A 20,445-nucleotide genomic window follows, 5' to 3' on the forward strand; every position below is an offset into this window, starting at 1 on the left:
GCATATTGTCAAACAAAGAAAAATTTAAAAATGTGCCTTAACAATTGCATTGCTGTGTTCCCGCTATGACATAAGTTACATAATGTGTGTCATCTAACCTCAACTGTGTGACCCTGACTATCCTCTTATAATGATAGGCCTTCATGAGGCCACTGTGTACTGGGATGCTGCCCAGAAAAGGGTGAGCCTAAAGGAGGATGCGATGGACACAGAGGGGGGTGCCTATGGCTACTTCAATGATACTCTGCACTTAACCGGATGGGGCATCTTGGAAATTTGTGCCGGTTTTGGAAATGTCCAACAGGAAGACGAGACAACCTTCTTCCTGGCTGGGTACCTGGAAGGCTACTTTAGTGCCAAGTGAGTATACGGTAGGCGTTTTACGTATCCCTACACTTAGTGAATGTTAAGAATGAAGCAATAAAACTATAATGTACTCATTTATTCTTTAAATGTTGGGATACTAACAATTAACCGCGTAAGGGAGGAGTGTTCAAAGTGCGGTTCTCATTTTCTATTAGCCTGCAGAGCAGTATACTAAAACATTTGTGATAAAAAAAACAAAAAACTAAATATTACACTAATAATATAATCATGTTTTGTTCTGTCAGCATAGTATATTTTAGCATCCTTATGGACAAACTCTATCAAACTGGCATCCTTCAAGTCTTCCCTATAGGGTAGCTGCACTTAAAAAAAAAATGTGTCTGTTGTTCACAATCATTAGGAAAGACATGACAACATATGGATTTTTTTTTTATGCACTGTAATTTCTAAATTTTAATGATCCGTTCCCTGTACGATCAGTGTCAGAGCTTGGTCCGTATTGCCAGCAGTAAGTCGGACACGTTTCCAGTGAGGGTTGGACTCCGCCAAGGCTGCTGCCCTTTGTCACCGACTCTGTTCATAACTTTTATGGACAGAGTTTCTAGGCGCAGTCAGGGCGTTGAGGGGATCCGGTTTGGTTGCTGCAGGATTAGGTCTCTGCTTTTTGCAGATGTGGTCCTGATGGTTTCATCTGGCCAGGATCTCCAGCTCTCACTGGATCTGTTCGCAGCCAAGTGTGAAGCGACTGGGATGATAATCAGCACCTCCAAGTCCGAGTCCATGGTTCTCGCCCGGAAAATGGTGGAGTGCCATCTCCGGGTTGTGGAGGAGACCCTGCCCAAAGTGGAGGAGTTCAAGTACCTAGTAGTCTTGTTCACGAGTGCGGGAAAAGTGGATAGTGAGATCGACAGGCGGATCGGTGCGGCGTCTTCAGTAATGCGGACGCTGTATTGATCCATTGTGGTGAAGAACGAGCTGAGCCGAAAGGCAAAGCTCTCAATTTACCGGTCGATCTACGTTCCCATCCTCACCTCTCCCGTCCAAAGACAAAACCTAGTAACTCACTTCTAGCTGATTTTGAGAAAACAAAGGAAAACCAATCATTCTTGATCCTGTCTTACAAAGATCTACAAAGTCATCAAACGTATAGATGTTTTCTTGAGCTTTCATTTTCTTGCCGATTGAGCCATGGATTGAATCTGCTCCCATGAACGTGTGCCCTTTCTCCAGATATTTTATCACAATCTCGGGTGGGCCCCATTCTGCGTTTGCACATTGGGCAAGAGCCGTGTACAGCGTCCAGTTTTTATTTTGACCTCCACAGTTATCTGCCCAAAAGAGTATGCAAGGGGAAGAATCAAGAACAATACATTTAATGAAGGTGCTTGCAACGTCCTGGGCCAATCTTCCAAATATCCCCTCGTGCCATAATATCACATAATCAGGTTGACCGTCGGCCCCCATTCGTGCAAATGTCTCATTAAAGACAATAAGGCGACTGACAAAGAAGCTTCGATTGGTCCCTTGAGATACTAGGTTTTTCTCTTGTATCTACGCGGTTATGTGGTAGTTGCTAGGTCCTGCCATGCGCGTAACAGCTTACTTACGGAACGAATTACAATATCACATACACTAATGTAAAGCATATCACCTAGGAACTCCAAAATTATTATCAGTTCAGTTTTGATGAAAATTGAGTTACTGGGTTTTGCCTTTGGACGGGAGACCTATGGTCCTGATCTTTGGATTATGACCGAAAGGACAAAATCACAGTTACAAGCGGCCGAAATGTGTTCCCTCCGCCGGGTGGCGGGGCTCTCCCTTAGAGATCAGGTGAGAAGCTCTGCCATCCGGGAGGAGCTCAAAGTAAAGCCGCTGCTCCACCACATCGAGAGGAGCCATATGAGGTGGTTCGGGCATCTGGTCAGGATGCCACCCGATCGCCTTCCTAGGGAGGTGTTTAGGGCACGTCCTACCGTTGGGAAGACTATGTCTCTCGGCTGGCCTGGGAACGCCTCGGGATTCCCCGGGAAGAGCTTGACGAAGTGGCTGGGGAGAGGAAGGTCTGGGCTTCCCTGCTTAGGCTGCGACCCGACCTCGGATAAGCGGAAGAAGATGGATGGATAGATGGCATTTTAACTTGTAGATCAACGTAAATTAAATTCAGACCAATGGGAGGTCCTGTATTTTTCCCCAAACATCCAATAAACAGCCATTCAAAAAGCGCCAACAATACTCCATTTACATTTTGTGGCTGGAATATTAACCAAGTATTAGTGATATTGTTATTATAAGCGCTAACACAGACAAACTATTTATAGCAGCGCTGTGATCACAAGCCTGTGTACAATCTCAACATTAACAACAGGTGCGGTGTTTCCTCGCTTCCTTGCTGCCTGGAAATTTATTGTAGTTCATAAATCTTGCATCTCACCTGAACAGAAGAAGTCTGAGTAAGTATTTTGACAAGTTGGTAAACTTTGACAAGAAATTTAGGACACGGAAATGGTGAGAACGAAACTAAAAGACTCTTGATTCCATCCCTAAACCCTGTTTCTTTGTGAGGACTATGGTCATTCTTCATCTAAATGGGAATATATGAACATGCCTAGTCGGCATCCTAATGACTGCAGACATTGCACAGTAAGTGATGTTTTATTATGTTTGTTGGCTCTCATGAAGTCTGCTGTGAGTAGCAATAATGATGAAGATAAAAAAGCAAACAGGATGCGTTTTTGAGATTATGTGCCGTGTTTGCTTGAAATGACAAAAATACGTAGATATTCAATGTTATTATAAATGTGACCGTTACTACATTATATATGGGTTGAGTTGAGTTTGAGTTTATTTGGAACATGCAAGCATACAACATGATGCATCACAATTTCCAGTTTCTCTTTTCAACATGTTCGAAAAGGAGTAGGAAGAGGCAGAGCTTATTCAATCCTACCCCTTTTCTTTTAGATAACAGTTGCTAAAACTTTTGTTCACTTCCTGTTCTCAACGTCTTCACAATATACTCCATAAGTAATGAAAACAAAAATAAATAAATCATTTTTGAAGTAAGTTTTATTCCATACGATGAGATAAGTAAGATTATTTTGAAAATGAAAGAATGAATGGGTGAATAAATTCAGAATGTTTATCATGGTTCTTCTTTTTTTGTAAACACTTCAAGTTTAAAGAGTTTCTTGAAGTGGATCATATTAGTAAATTGTTTGATTGCTTTGATTGTTTGATTCCATAGTTTAATTCCACATACAGATATACTGAAGGTCTTAAGTGTTGTACGTGCGTACAAATGTTTTAAGTTACATTTTTCTCTAAGATTATATTTCTCATGGGTTATATATACTTATATCATGTATATAAAACCTCAATGGAGGTGTTTGTATATTTTTTTAGGGGCTTCATGAATAGAGCGGCTTACATTGTAAACAGTTTTTTGATTGCATTAATTTAATATTTCTAATGCAACATCCATCCATTTTCTACTGCTTATAAATGGGTTGTACTTGAATAGCGCTTTTCTACCATCAAGGTACTCAAAGCGCTTTGACACTACTTCCACATTCACCCATTCACACACACATTCACACACTGATGGAGGGAGCTGCCATGCAAGGCGCTAAGCAGCACCCATCAGGAGCAAGGGTGAAGTGTCTTGCTCAAGGACACAACGGACGTGACGAGGTTGGTACTAGGTGGGGATTGAACCAGGGACCCTCGGGTTGCGCACGGCCACATTTCCACTGCGCCACGCCGTCCCCTTATCCCTTTGGGGTCGCGGGGGGCGCTGGTGCCTATCTCAGCTACACAAAATACATAAATAAAGTAAAGCTGCAAGCAGCGATGGACGGGACCGAGTACATATGGAAGTGGCTGAGGAGAGGGAAGTCTGGGCTTCCCAGATATAAGTTAGAACAACACACTACTTTGTATTATATTGTAGTTTTTACCTTCCATAACGTGTCTACTGACAGATATAAGTTCAAACTAAACACTACTCTTTATTATAAATGTCATAGTTTTTACCTTCCATAACGTGTCTACTGGCAGATATAAGTTAGAACTATACACTACTTTGTATCATAAATGTTGTAGTTTTTACCCTCCATAACGTGTCTACTGACAGATATAAGTTAGAAATACACACTACTTTGTATTATGTTGTAGTTTTTACCTTCCATAACGTTTCTACTGACAGATATAAGTTGGAACTACTTAGTATTAAAAATGTTGTAGTTTTTATCTTCCATAACGTGTCTACTGACAGATATAAGTTAGAACTATACACTACTTTGTATTATAAATGTTGTAGTTTTTATCTTCCATAACGTGTCTACTGACAGATATAAGTTAGAACTACTTTGTATTATAAATGTTGTAGTTTTTACCTTCTGTAACGTGTTTACTGACGGATATAAGTTAGAACTATACACCACTTTTTATTATAAATGTTGTAATTTTTATCTTCCATAACGTGTCTACTGACAGATATAAGTTAGAACTAGTAGCTACAATTAGCAAACAGATAGACTTACAAACTTGGTGTAATATCTTAACATCGACACACTCTCTCGTCGCAACTCGGCCCTGATGGTCGGCTCCGATAAGTTTACAATTAGTTGTAAAATGTTGGACGGTTGTTTTAACGATATGCAGGCAAACGACAACTTTAAAACACACCGGCTTAGCTACGGCCCCTGGCAGCCATCTTGGTATAGACGATCACAGCCCCTCCCTCACAAATATTGGTGCGTGCGCAGCGGTTCTTTGAAGTCTGATAAGATAAAAGCCCTAGCAGTAATTAAAACTCTTTCGTCAACTTTTAATCACAAGGATCCCATCTCTCTCCTGTGGTAGTTTGAAGCCGAAACTACAAACGCGCTCAGAGGAGATAATGTTTGAAAAAAGGTGACCGGTTTTTACAAAACTTTTGTTTTGAAGGGGGAATTGCAAACTTCCTGTTGATTTTTGCTGGAGGGTGTCAATATATGAAATGTATGTCTAAGTGAGACCTACATAGAGGTTTTTGTTTCATGTCTCTACAACATTCCTACTGGAAGTTACAGGCAGTTTTGTCAGTGTTTTCTCATGAGCGCAAGTTTAAGTTTTGGGGTTAGATTTTTGATTAGATCGCAATTTTCGCAAGTCCTGATGTGTATGTCCAGTTTGGTGAGTTTTGAATTGATTGAGGCATATTAAGGGGGTCAAATTACAGCTCAAAGAGGCAAAGGTGAGTGTTTTTACAATACTTTTGTTTTGAAGTGGGAATTGAAAACTTCCTGTTGATTTTTGCTGAAGGATGTCAGTGTATGAAATCTAGGTCTAAGTGAGACCTACATAGAAGTTTTTGTTTGATGTCGTTACGACATTCCTACTGGAAGTCACAGGCAGTTTTGTCTGTGTTTTGTTCCTAGGGGGCTCTAGGCCGCAATTTTTAGTTTTGGGGTTAGGTTTTTTTTTATTAAATCGCAATGTTCGCCAGTCCTGATGTGTGTGTCAAATTTGGTGAGTTTTGAAGCATGTTAAGGGGGTGAAATTACAGCTTAAAGCTGCGGAATAATAATAAAGAATAAAACGCTAGAAATTCAATAGGGTCCTCTGTCCCAAAGGGACATCCGGTCCCTAATAACATCCATTGGCATGTCTCTTATAATGATTGTGAACATTTTTTTTTTTTAAGTGCAGTTCCCCTTTAAGCGAAAATGTTTGGACATTACTGATCTATAGGGTGAGTTGAGACTAATAACATAAACATCTAATAACATAAACATTTTGCTGATTTCAAACTTAGATATCAAAAAATAAAGGTAATATTTTACAAGAGGACCGGAAATTGACATGATACACTTTTAATTTGAAAGCAGTTACCTCCCCTTCTGACACTTGATTTGAATCATTTTAGTGGTAATGTGAAGTAATCTGTTGTCTTTGTTATGTGCATGATGTAACTTTGTCCTCTACTTGCTGCTACCTCTTGGCCAGGACTCCTTTTGGAAAATAAGTTCTTAATCTTAATTTGATTGTTTTTGAAAACACATTTAATACAAATAATTGCTCTCCTTTCCTTGCAGACAGATGTTTCACCATTATTCCAACGTGTACCCTCAGCTAATAAAGGACAAGAAGGTTCTGAATCCCTTGGAAAGCTTCTTAAGGTACAATCATAATTAGTTCACATTTATACAGTTGTCACTCGCAACATTGTGCTGTATTCTAAGCATATTCAAGCACAAACATGGCTTAATAAACTAAAAAAATATCAATACTTCAGTCATATTGACCACGAGAGGAGCCCAAACCACTCACTGCTCATTATTGTGGCCACTGATTGGCTCAGCCTAAATTGGATTAAAAGAGTGTAAATGTGACAAAAGGGTGTTGTTTAATTTCTAGAGGGCTCCTTTACTGTAATGTCGAAAAACTTGTTGTAAGACAGGTTTTCTTGTGCTCTAGCTATGAAAATTTTGGATTTATAATTAATGGTTCCTTCTTCGCAGGCATGTCCGGATTCAATCAACAGCGACAAACAAAATATTCGTATATAGCAATAACACACAATATTGAACAAAACCTATAGTATTTTCAGAGAAGCAAAAACAATCTATGTTTCTATATTCTATTTTAGAGCAGGGATTCTCAAACTGTGGTACATTTACCACTGGTCAGTATAAAGAAAGTATGGTCAGCTAAACAACAGGCACCATGACTGCTACCAAGGACGTGTGCGGCTGTGCCTGGATGCATGCAATTGCTGTCGTTTTGACGTTAGTTTTTCTGACAAAATAAACCCAAATATTACGTCCTTATGTAGTTCTAAAATAGCCATTAGGTTACAATAAAAGGTGAAAGTACAATTTGGCGGACGTATTGTATTTCACACACTCTTCTGCTGCATTCATGCAGTGTTTAGTGACCAGCCGGCTTTAAACACGCACCCGGCGACGCAAAAGAATTTTAAAAAATTACACAGAACAACCGAAAAAGCAACCTATTAGCCTCATTTTGCCAAAATGTTAAACTTTGGACCAAAAATCATGGGGAAATTATGACTTTTGTGTTAAGTATGTAAACTGTAGTGGCTGCCTTCAGTGTCTTTTTTGTAATAATTGTTTGTGCTATGCCTGTGCTTTTAGACTTAGACAATATCGATTGATTTACTCTCATCTACTCTTACACCAAAAAAATTAAATGATTTAATTCTTACTATGTCAACTCTGTCTATTTGTATTTGTGTTTGAGTTTCTCTTCTACAGTTACCGAATAGCATTGTCCTATTTTTACTGGGATTCTAAGATAGTCTGTTTTTTTTTCAAAACATTCCTTTATTGGTTAATTTCCTTTGTTATTATTTGCATAAACTTCTGCGTGTTCTCTCCTGAACAAAACACGGACATTGTTTTGTGTGTTTACCTTGCACAAGGCACTGTAGTGTGTGTTGACGGCAAACCTTCACTTCCAATACTTATCTTCTTTCCGGTATGCAGGGAAAGTTTTGTAAAAGCTGTCTACATTTCTGGCGAGTGGAGCAACCCCACGCTGCAGGGCATTTATACATGTCAAAAAACTAACGAGGAAGAGCCGCAAACACATAGTATCAGCTCAAAGCTGGTAGCAGTCATGGCGGCCTGCAGTCACGTGAGTGCCTTTTAGGAGATTGCCTTAAACCGGGTTGGCCATACTTTCTCTATACACAACTCTGCCACTAGTCAGAGTCATGCACATTAATACGGCCGCAAAATTATACCTATTATGCAGGGTTTTTGTAAGATTATGAGCTGGAGTACGTTGAGAACTCTGTATGGACATATTATTTTGGTTTATTTTGTCAGAAAAACTAACGTCGAAATGACAGCAATCGCATGCATTCAGGCACACCCGCACTCGTCCATAATAGCAGTCATGGCGCCTGTTGTTTAGATGCCCATACTCTTTTTATTCACGACTCTGCCACTAGGAGTCTACGCAGGCTCCATTTAGTGGTATGCCAAAGAATAACCCGATAAAAGTATTTTTTTTTTTTGTACTTTTAAACCCAGTGTTACTGTTCAAACTGTTTAAACCCAGTGTTGCTGTTCAAACTGTGTGTAATGTTATAGTGGCCAAAAATATAAAGTATACTTGTGAAATAAAACCTTGTTTTTCATGAATACCGAGGCCGACTATCCTACTGTATTTTAATTTTGGTCATTATGGTGGCCAAGTGTTTTCTGAGGCGGTGCTTCGTGAAAACAGTTTGAAAACCACTGACCCACAGCGCTTTTTGTCACTTAACATAATGTGTAATGTATCTAAAAGCACCTTTTTGAGTGTAGTCACACCAGGCCAGTTGTACCGTGTTACACACCTAAAGTCTTGCATGTCTGGCTTGTGTGATCTGTACACAAGTTCGGCACACTTCCTCTTTTTTTGGCACGGTTGAAATAGATGGGCCAGGGCATGTTGAGTACATACATGCTGAAATAATGCAATCACACATCACAGGTTTGTAAAAATAACAAACACATTTTATCATACAAATTAAATATAAAGACAATCCGTGTTGCGATGAGGTGGTGACTTGTCAAGGGTGTAATCTGCCTTTCGCCCGAGTGCAGTTGGGATAGACTCATGCCCCACCCGCGACCCCGATAGGGACAAGCGGTATAAAATGAATAAATTAACTTAGAATAATCCAAAAGCCAAGGCTGATTGCCCGATTGCATTTGTGTGCCTTGTAATTTCCCCTACTCGCAAGTAATTATATGTAAAAGACTGCCACCAACTTGTAAAAAACGATAATAGTAGACTAACTCGATATACAAATAAAAAAAATCATCAATATCAGGGTAATTGCGGTAATACAGCAGTCGAGAAGTGAGGGGACATGCAATCAAGTTGAAGCCAGAGTGCTCAGGAACGCTCAGTGTCAGGTCAGCGGCGGCTTGGAGAAGGGTGAAGAATCACACCATGGTGAAGTCTGGTCCAAGCAAGGCTCAGTGGGTTGAGCGGCCATCTTGTAACTGTTGGGTTACTGGTTCGGTCCCGGCCTGGCGAGCTCATGTCGAGGTGTCCTTAAGCAAGACACCAAACCCCTAAATGCTCCTCAGGTGACATGGTTAGCGCCTTGCAGTGCAGCTTCCGCCATCTGTATTCCACAATGTCGTTGTTCTTGATGTGCAATGATAATAAAAGCCTTTTCTATTCTATTCAATTCAAAGGGCTTAGTACAGGGGTCACCAACCTTTTTGAAACCAAGAGCTACTTCTTGGGTACTGATTAATGCGATGGGCTACCAGTTTGATGCACTCTTAAATAAATTGCCAGAAATAGCCAATTTGCTCAATTGACCTTTAACTCTATGTTATTATTAATAATTAGTGATATTTATCTTTGTGGAAACACTGATCGTCTTAATGATTTCTCACAATAAATATACATAGAAACATATAAATGTCAATATGCAACACTTTATTTTTATATTCTCTCTAAGTGCACATTTTTCAAATTGAACATTTTTAAATGATCACTTCTAAGACAATATCCCATTTTAACTAGCTAGCCACTAACATTTTTTAAAAAATCATGAATTACTTTGCACCATGTTTGTACAAATAATAACTCATGTAAAATACAAAAGTCAACTCTCACATTTTTAGATAAATCATGTCACACTTTGAACTGGACACCAAATGTGTTATCTGTTTCTTTGTCAGTTAGTGGGAAGCCTGGCATTGCATGCTGTTAATTAGTGTGTTGTACTCTGGTGTGTAACTTGACACTGCAACTCTGAGTGAGTCTTGCAGATGTGCATCAGTGAGGCGTGTTCTGTGTTTGTTCTTGATGAAGTTCATGTCAGAAAAGGCTGATTCACCTTCATGGCTGCTGCACATACACCACTGTACTTTTCTGTGTCAACAAGGCCCCAAAAGTTTGGTGCAGCCTGGTGGGCTTTAAATTTTAAATTGTCAGGAAAGAAGAGGAAGGAATTCAAAAGTTAAAAAGGTATATGTGTTTAAAAATCCTAAAATCATTTTAAGGTTGTATTTTTTCTCTAAAATTGTATTTCTGAAAGTTATAAGAAGCAAAGTAAAACAAAAAAAATGAATTTATTCAAACAAGTGAAGACCAAGTCTTTAAAATATTTTCTTGGATTTTCAAATTCTATTTGAGTTTTGTCTCTCTTAGAATTAAAAATGTCGAGCAAAGCGAGACCAGCTTGCTAGTAAATAAATAACATTTTAAAAAATAGAGGCAGCTCACTGTTAAGTGTTGCTATTTGAGCTATTTTTACAACGGGCCAGCGGGCGACTCATCTGGTCCTTACGGGCTACCTGGTGCCCGCGGGCACTGTGTTGGTGACCCCTGGCCTAGTAATAAGCACACCCTATATGTTCCACAGCGAACAGGATCAATAGGCCAGAGAGCAGGTAAAACTGAGGAAGAACAGTGAACCCTTGTGGAACTACTTGGGACTGATCTTGGCCCAACTGGACGGTCTCATAGCTGGAGCTGCATCGTGGGCCAAAAGCAAACACACAGAGGTGTGTGTAACGCCTGTTGCAAATACACTAACAACGACTGTGTCATCTTACTCATCTCTCGCTCCTCTCACTCCCACCAGCCTCTGTCAGTGTTTATGGTACAGTTTCTGAATAGTGTTGGCGACCTCCTGGACCTCGTCCCTGCTCTAACACCTCGCCTCAACTCTGCCGGGCCCAAGTCTTTCAGTATTCAAGAGATGGGCCACTGCACGGCTCTCATAAAGGTTAGCTCTGGCTCTTTTGGCTCAAGCTGCCAGTGAGCGCTGAGGAATCCCAAATATAAATTAATTTTGTTTTGGTCCTTCTGCACTCTTGACAGCGCAAAATATATTTACGTGCTTGTGGATTGTTTCTGAGTTAATAGTTATGTTAAGGGGACCTATGATGAATATTGTCTTTTATGAGTTATGAACGTTGTTAAACTGTTGCATACTTGTGTGAAACAATACCATAGTGTCAAATAATAAGGTTCATACATTTAAAATGTATGAACATAGGCATCTATGTAATACATGGATGCCTATGTGTGCGGGGTTTGGCTGTCTGGCTACGCCGTGGTGTCACAGTGAGATGGATGTACTTATTTGGACATTGAGTCAAGCTCTCGGCAAGAGGGGTGGACCTCATCCCCTGCGGCTATGAGAAAACATAAAAAAGGCAGGGTGATGTATTATTTTTATTTAAATTCAACTTTCATCTTGGGATATGCATAATAAAACAGACGTGGGACTTGAAGTGACATAAAAGCTGTTAAGGATGAGGGACTGACAGTACATGTTTTTGAACATCACAACCTGCAAATTCTGTTATCATCAGGTTTGCAAGGTAGTAGTAATCGTGAATTTTACTGCCAATGCTCTTGAACTGACCCACAAAACTAGAACGAGATCTCCAATAGGGAAAACTAAACACATCCAAGCCATCCTCTCTTTGTTGTGTCCAAGGTGACGCCTGGTTTTGAGAACCTGCTGCTGGGTCACTCCAGCTGGTACAATTATGCATCCACCATGCACATCTACAAACATTGGAACCTCAGGGTGTCCAACATGCACGTAGCCACGGGAAAGATGTCGTTCAGCAGCTACCCTGGTACGTACACACATTTTCCTAATCATACATAGTGCCATAGTGCAATAAAGTAAAACAACCCATACCTATGGGTTATGGAATGTATGTATATATCTCACAAAAATGTATCTTACTTAAACTTACGTATTTAAAGGGGAACAGTCTATTGTTCACAATCATTATGAAAGAAATGACGATGGATGTTACTCATGTATTTTTATTTCAAAATAATAAATAAATGCGATCAAAAGTCCTCTTAAAAAACCTTATGAGAGCTGCGCAATCCCACCTCCAAAGCCCTTGAAAAACATATTTTATAATGATCGTGACTGATAGCCAGAATTCCCCAAAAAGTACAGTTCCCTTATGAGGTTCAGATATATATATATATATATATATTTATATATATGTATATATATATATATGTATATATATGTATATATATATATGTATATATATATATATATATATGTATATATATATATATATATATATATATATATATATATATATATATATATATATATATATATATACATATATATATATATATATATATATTATATATATATAAGCGGTAGAAAATGGATGGATGGATATATATATGGATATATATATATATATATATATATATATATATATATATATATTCCCATTTCGATGAAGATTGACTCCTAATCCTCACAAAGAAACAGGGTGGGGCCATGGGAGGGACCAAGCGTCTTTTCGTGTCATTCCGGCCATTTTTGGGTCCTAAATGGTTGTCAAAGTGTACCAACTTGTCGTAATACCTACTCAGACTTCCTTTGTGCAGGTGAGATGCATGATTTATGATCTAGAATAAACTTACAGGGAGAAAAAAAGCGAGGAAGCAGCAGACCACGCAATGATGTAGACATAGGGACACGCGGTAGTGATTACAGCACCGCAATAAATAGTTTGTCTGCAAAAGAGCTCATAATAAACAATCACTTGATCAGTGTTCAAGTCATGGAGTATTTATTGTTGACAGTTTTTGGATGATTGTTTATTGGATTTTATGGGAAAAATAGTGGAGCTCCCATTGGCTTCCCTGTAAGCCAACTTTTATTTAAGGTTATTTAATATTAAGAATGCATTAAACAAAAATCTATCCGTCGTCATGTCTTTCATAATGAATTTGATCGACAGGCAATATTCCAAAAACAGTGCAGTTCCCCTGTATACACACAATGAAATATATTCAACATGGGATTTTTTTATAGCAAATTAAAAAAGACACGGAATGATAAGAATGAAAACACCATACTGAAATGTAGAGTAAAAATAAATGTTAAGTTGCAGCAGTTTTATTCATTTAAATAATGTGTTTTGAATGTAAAAGTAGAATATCACTGAATAATCTAACTGCAAAGATTTGCCAAAAAATCCTCTTATAGGCTTGTGTTTCCTTTAGAACACAACTGATATTCAATGTGCTATTTTTAGAGCGTACAGGCTGTGACTTCACTGTGTTACAATGAAGATAGTTGTTACTCTCTGACAATGTAGAATAGTGAAAATGCTTGGCAGGCATTAAGGCTATCCTATTATATAAAGCACAAAACCACATTTGGTTACTTAAACTTAAGTTGAACCGCAGGATTCCTCATAGCAAGGGAATGACAGGAATGAAAACACCCTTCTGTCATATACAGAAAAAAATAACAGCCAAAGTACCAGTAGAGGGGAAAAACAAGTTGACTCTTTATTGAAGCTATTATCATCCATCCATCCATCCATTTTCTACCACTTATTCCTTTCGGTGTCGCTGGGGGTGTTGGAGTCTATCTCAGCTACAATCGGGCGGAAGGCGTTTACACTCTTGACAAGTCGCCACCTCATTGCAGGACCAACACAGATAGACAGACAACATTCACACTCACATTCACACACTAGGGCCAATTTAGTGTTGCCAATCAACCTATCCCCAGGTGCATGTTTTTGGAGGTGGGAGGAAGCCGGAGTACCCTGAGGGAACCCACGCAGTTACGGGGAGAACATGCAAACTCCATACAGATTATTATATACAGCTGAATGTATGACACCTGAAGACTTCCAAAGTGTGTTAATAGATATTGTAAAAATAATACAAATCTCACAAATATTCCTGAGGTATTTTGAGAGATAATGAGAAGCCAGTCACGTGATTGCGTGACGTAGAGGTAGGAACCGCAGATCCCTTCATCACGAACAACAATGCAAATCATTTAAACTTTGTGAGCCTGGGAGGAGCTGGAGGAAATGGCTGGGGAGAGGGAAGTCTGGGCTTCCCTGCTTAGGCTGCTGCCCTCGCGACCCGACCTTGGACAAGCGGAAGAAGATGTATGGATTGATGGAGAGCCAACAACAATTATTTTGGGCCCACTTAAGATCCGGAACCTTACATTGTTGATCCTAAATATAAGTTTTAGAAGCTCTGCTAAATGTATCCAGCTTTAGTAAAACACCTAGCATCACGTAGCAGTGTTGCTAAGTGCTAAACAGGATATACAAACTACAAACATAATAAAACGATAGCTAACTGTAAAATGTCTGCGATTACTTGGATGACGACTGATAGGATGTTCATATCTTTCTGTTTAGATGAAAAATTAATCGTGATGTGCATAAAGGGTTAACAAGGAAAGGTCTCCCTGCAGACACTGTCTTCGGTTGTGTGTGTTTGTCTCCATCTCTGTATATAAATTGAATTTTACAGATAAACAACTTCTAGATTCATGGCTCAATCTTCCTAACATCCAGATAAGAGGCATGATTTATAATCTATAATAATTAGCCGAGACGTGATGATGCGGGAGCAACAGGACATCGCTGCCGGCTCACAGCCGAAACGTGATGATGCGGGAGCAACAGGACATCGCTGCCGGCTCACAGCAAAGGCAGCAAAGGCAGCAAAGGCTGCAAAGGCATCAAAGGCAGCAAAGGCAGCAAAGGCAGCAAAGGGCTAATTAGCTGTCTGTTTCAATGCGCCGCTAAAAATATTTTGTCTGCATTAGCGCTTATAATAACAACATCTGTAATATTTGGTTAATATTCAGGTCATGATATATATAAAGAGTATTGTTGGCAGGGTTTGCATGGTTTTTTAGAGGGTTTTGTGGGCGAAATAGAGAGCTTCCATTGATTACATTGTTAGCTGACGTTTTATTTGTTTATTTATTTAAGACTTTGAATGCATAGAAAAACAAACATATGTGAGATTGTGAATGATAAACAGAACGTCTCTGTCTAATTTTTGCATATCGACATTTCCAGTAAGACTGATCAGATAACATGGTCAGAGCGCAAAAATGTTCCCATCGTGATGTCAATCTACGTAAATAGCCAAAGGTATTTGGATCGGAATATTCAAAATGGCTAACTAAATTTGTGGCATATAGCGATGTTTAAAGTGTTTTTTTAAATACCTTGCGAATTGTAAATACGATTGGATATGGTTTAATGGATACAATGAAACACAACTAAGCATATAAAGTCAACTTGTTTTTCCATTCTACTGGTGCTATAAGTTACAGAAGCCTTATTAATTTGAATAATTAGTTTTGAAAGTAAAAGCACTGTCATTATTAGTGTCACAAACCCCAATATTTGTACACAAATGCAATTTTATTATCATATGTTGTATGGGAATTTTTTTTTAAATGTTTTACTTGAATGCACATAATTCATATGGTTAAAAAATTGGAAACCGTTTTATCTGAAGTCCAGTTAGGGTTTATTTTGAAGTGAAATGTTCAAGGAAAGAACACTAGTTTGAGTCTCCTCACTAATTTTTGCACTGATGTATGCATTTTCTTATCACTGACCTTATGGCAGTTAAAGTAAAAGAGCATGTACGGTCAAAATAAATTGCATGATTAATGCAATATTTTTTTGTGAATAATCCTATGAGTTAATTTTGACAGCCCGATTTCCAACATATTCTTCACCTATTTTAAAATTATATTTCAACAAAAAGTATCCCTCTCAGCACATTTGCTAACACCAAATGTTCCTCATCGTCCTGCAGGCTTCCTTACGTCTCTGGACGACTTCTACCTCCTTGGTAGCCGCCTACTGGTTACTCAGACTTCCATCTGTGTTTTCAACGCCTCCTTGTTCTCTCAGCTCAGCCCTCACAGCCTGCTGGCCTGGCAGAGAGTCCGCCTGGCCAACAGCTTGGCGCGCAGCGGTGAAGAGTGGGCGCAGATCTTCTCAAAATACAACTCAGGTCACAGTAGCTGCAGGTTGTGGGACTCAAACTTGCAGGAAACAAGACAATGTTTATATTCCTGTGTTGCAGGTACATATAACAGCCAGTACATGGTGGTGGACCTGAGTAAGATCTCACTCGGTCACAGCATCAGAACTGGAGCTCTGACTGTTGTGGAGCAGATTCCAGGGAAGGTGATGCACTCTGACCAGACCCAAACTTTGCGAGGAGGTAACAAGGGTTTTTAATAGTTAACCAGAGTGGTCGTCTATCTACTATAGATAACCTTTTCCCCATGGTGCTTTGCTTTAAAGGGTACTGGCCGTCCTACAACATTCCATTTCATGTTGAAATCTATAACCTGAGTGGATACGGCGTGATGTGGACAAAACATGGTGAAGATTTCTCTTATGACCTTTGCGCCAGAGCTAAAATCCTGCGCAGGGACCAGGCCAAGGTGTTTGATCTCAGGTCCCTCAAGTACATCATGAGATACAACAGTAAGTGCAACTGGATGGAGCTAAACTGAAGTGCTGGTAAAGAAGCATGACTCCGACACAGTTGTACCTCAACTTGCATGCTTAATTGGTTCTGTGACGAAGCTCTTAACTCAGAACACTTGTATCTCAAATCAACGTCTCCCATTGAAATTAATTGAAATCAATTTAATTTGTGCCTGCCCTGTGACCAGCTGACAGGGAGGCTTGCAACGTGACCCCAAGATGCGGAGAAAGCCGCTTGTGTGCAAGTAAAAAGGAGGTTTATTAGCACAAAACCTAGTGCAGCTAGAGAGTGAACCGAAAGGAAACTCCTCCATGGCATAGTCACTAAACAACTAAAGATGAGCCATGAGGAACATGGCTTTTAAGGTATCATGATTGGTAACCAGGGACAGGTGTGTCCATATTGCCAATGAGGTAAGGGAAGCAGCGGCCCAGCCAGAAAAAAAAAAGGGTTAGGAAATGAAACCATATAAAGCAACCTGATTGACAACCAAGGGCAGGTGATGGACGCACCACTCTGACCAGAGAAGAAATGTCAGGAAATGAAAACACGCAGTAAGTGTAAACGAGAAAACAATGTTGGAAGAGAAATAACACCGAGCAAAGGAAAAAAACATAAGACGCCATGATCTATCAGCAGGTCATGTCTCCTGTTGGTTTTTGCTATATAGAGCTCCTCGGTTTTGTATTTAGTTCTGTTCCTAGCACTTATTTCCTTCTTTGTTTGCATTTCGTTGCTAGGAGCGTTGGGTTTACAAACATCTCTAGTAATGATTAGTTTCTCCACCTGTTGTAAGGCTAATCATTCCCCTTATTCATACCTGTCTTGCATTGCAGTAAGTGCTGGGCCAACGTTCGCTGTTGGCGCCTTCTACGTTTTCATGCCTGTTTTTATTGTATACCAAGAGCTACTTTTTTGCATTTGGGCTTCACATGTTTTTTCCCCACCATGCTGTTTTGTGTTTTGCCAGTGTTTGGAATAAAATAGCTTCTTACCTGCACGCTGCTTCTGCTATCGTCCGCCGTCGTCTTGCATCTTGATAACATAACTATCGCTACGGTGCGGCCCGAGAACTCTTCAAGAGGATCATGACATGTTCCTCGGAAAAACAGCATAATTTTAACATGTAACATGGCTTTAAAAAAAAACCCCAAAAAACATTTAGATACATAATATTGTGTAAAAACAATACAACACAATGTACAACTAAAAGTCAAAGTTAAAGTACCATTGATCATCACACACACACACCTCTGCATTTGACCCTTGTTCCACCCCCTGGGAGGTGAGGGGAGTAGTAAGCAGCAGCGGTGGCTGCGCACGGGAAACATATTGGTGAATTAACCCCAATTCCAACCCTTGATGCTGAGTGCCAAGCAGAGAGGTAATGGGTCCCATTTTTATAGTCTTTAGTATGACTTGGGCGGGGTTTAAACTCACGACCTACAGATCTCAGGGCGGATACTCTAACCACAAGCCCACTAAGCAGCTAATATCTACAATATTTTCATAAAGTAGTGTACTAATAATGTACAGTAGTTACTTTGGAGAAAGGACTTCTACGATATGTCCTCCCAGCTTCTTCTCCGTCAAACACACCATCAGCAGTGCTTCTATATATTCATGGATAAATGGCAGCCATTATTATAAAGCATTACAATTAGCTGAGCAACAGCTCTAATCTCAAAATACTCTTAAATTAGGGCAGTCTTAAACTAAGGTACCACTGTATACACTTTTTGATTCTTCTGTTTAGTATGACATTGTAGCTGCGGGAGTATTGTTGGTTCTAAACTGCAATTCAGCGGTTGGGCTTTATGGGGCAGTGGTGTTTGCCTGCTATAGGCCAGTCTAAAACTGAAGAAGAGTTGTCGAGTCGTCTTGGTGTGGAGTTTGTCTTGTTGTAAGGTATTGTGGCTTCCAAGGTTAAACGGCAGATTTTGTTGTAATTTTGCATTGTTATTTTGCAGACATTTCAATTTTCTATACTTTGCCCTTAAAGTTTCAGTGTACAGTATGTTTTGACAACAATGGCAATAAAGCTTTCGCACATGTGTAAATATTTCTTCCATTTACTAACAATTTAAAATAAATTCACACAAGGGTGTAACATCCAGGTTGATACTGTCATGCTTTTGTTTTGAAACCTATTTTGCACTGGACAGAGAATCACTGTGTGCATGTTTCAATGCTGTGTAACAGTTGTTTCACGCTTATTATTGATAACAAAGAAGGCAATATTACAACACATGTCGACATGAATGTAACAAAAAATTTAATTTTCATTTTAAGAAAAACAGTCCACCATGTATGTCAACATCGACTTCAATAGGCTTGTTTAGTAATAATAATAATAATAATAATAATAAAAAACAGTGGACCAGGACTTAATGAGTGTTCCGACATATTTTTACACTTTTACACAACCCATTATTATACACTTGTGTGACAATTAAGAAACTTGAAAAGTGATATGAATGTTCTAGTAATAGAAAAGCGCGATATAAATCTAATCCATTATTATTATTATTATTATTATTATTATTATTATTATTGTTATTATTATTATTACTATTATTATAAAAATAATTTTGATACAGGAGAGGTTTTACTGTATGTCAGTTATGTGTCTTATTCTGGATCTGTTTCAGACTATAGGAGAGATCCTTATGCCAAGGGCCATCCATGTAAAACCATCTGTTGCCGTAACGACCTGCGACCAAGGAGACCACGGCCAGGTGGTTGCTACGACACTAAGGTCAGAAGTCAAAGGCTCGTCTTCTTTGCATCGATTCTTATCGTTCAACTCAAAATGTTTACTGTGGAGTAATCAGGTGATCGTTTTTTGTCCTGTTCGTTGCATGCCGCTTACGCACCACCTCACTCCTGTCACATGACACAGGTGACTGACTACCAGATGGCTCTTCAGCTGGCAGCAGAGGCAATAAACGGCCCCACAATCCAGGGGGGGTTACGACCATTCACATGGCTCTCCTTCAACCTCACGGCTCACGACGGCCTTCCTTTCAAGTACAATTTTACTTTTATCACCGTGAGACCCGCTCTGCACAAGCCCTAAATGTACCAGCTCCCTAATCCATGGCATATATTGTGTTAACGGTTTAGTTTGTGTGCTAGCATTTAAACATTGGTTGCAGATTGGGCAGCTACTTGGATGTCATGTAAAGCATTATTCCCTAGAGGAGGGATGCAGTTGACCTTTTCCTCCAGCATCACCATCAAATGTTAATGTTTAACTGTCAGTAAACTGGTGAAGAGCCTGTTAACGTGTAACATTGAATGTTCAGTCCGATATACAGTCTATGAAGCATGAAGATATCTTCTTTATTATTATACTGTACATCTGAGTAGAATAGAATACCCTAATCTATACATGTACAACCAGACTGAATGCAACCCTTCTCATTTTAGTGTGTTGTAAAAGACTAATAAAATTAAAGCTACAGCAAAAAAAAGGGTATTTGACATGTGTTTAATGGTATTTCTGGACTGAATGTGTCAAAAATGATTAAAACAATAAAATATTAACAGGTTAGTCAAAAAACGTTTTCATTAATAATCTTATTTATTCATTTTAGCACAACAAAATTGTGTGTCAATGTATTTTTTGTCAGTTATTTATGATTCCTCTTTATGCAGCATTTTTTATTAGTACTTATTTTTTTTCTAATCAGCCTGACCTAAGCCTAAGGCTTATGTGTTAAATAAATAATAATCATCAATCCCTCGCTACATCACGCGTCAAATATCGCGGCTTCACAAAATCTCCGATTGCTCTGTGTT

The 20,445-nt window shown here is 39.2% G+C and overlaps 1 protein-coding gene across 1 annotated transcript; it reads left to right on the forward strand.

The window, feature by feature from the left end:
* Positions 1 to 130: 130 nt before the first annotated feature.
* plbd1b (phospholipase B domain containing 1b) lies at positions 131 to 20,019 on the forward strand. Its single transcript, XM_061909826.1, is given in 10 exon segments — positions 131 to 360; positions 6,408 to 6,491; positions 10,715 to 10,856; positions 10,937 to 11,080; positions 11,801 to 11,945; positions 15,955 to 16,155; positions 16,228 to 16,368; positions 16,452 to 16,637; positions 19,293 to 19,399; positions 19,544 to 20,019. Coding segments are annotated over 10 exon segments (1,557 nt in total). The 3' UTR covers positions 19,721 to 20,019.
* Positions 20,020 to 20,445: the final 426 nt, after the last annotated feature.

The sequence above is a fragment of the Nerophis ophidion genome, linkage group LG08 (assembly GCF_033978795.1).
Source record: "Nerophis ophidion isolate RoL-2023_Sa linkage group LG08, RoL_Noph_v1.0, whole genome shotgun sequence".
In the NCBI taxonomy this organism is placed as follows: domain Eukaryota; kingdom Metazoa; phylum Chordata; class Actinopteri; order Syngnathiformes; family Syngnathidae; genus Nerophis; species Nerophis ophidion.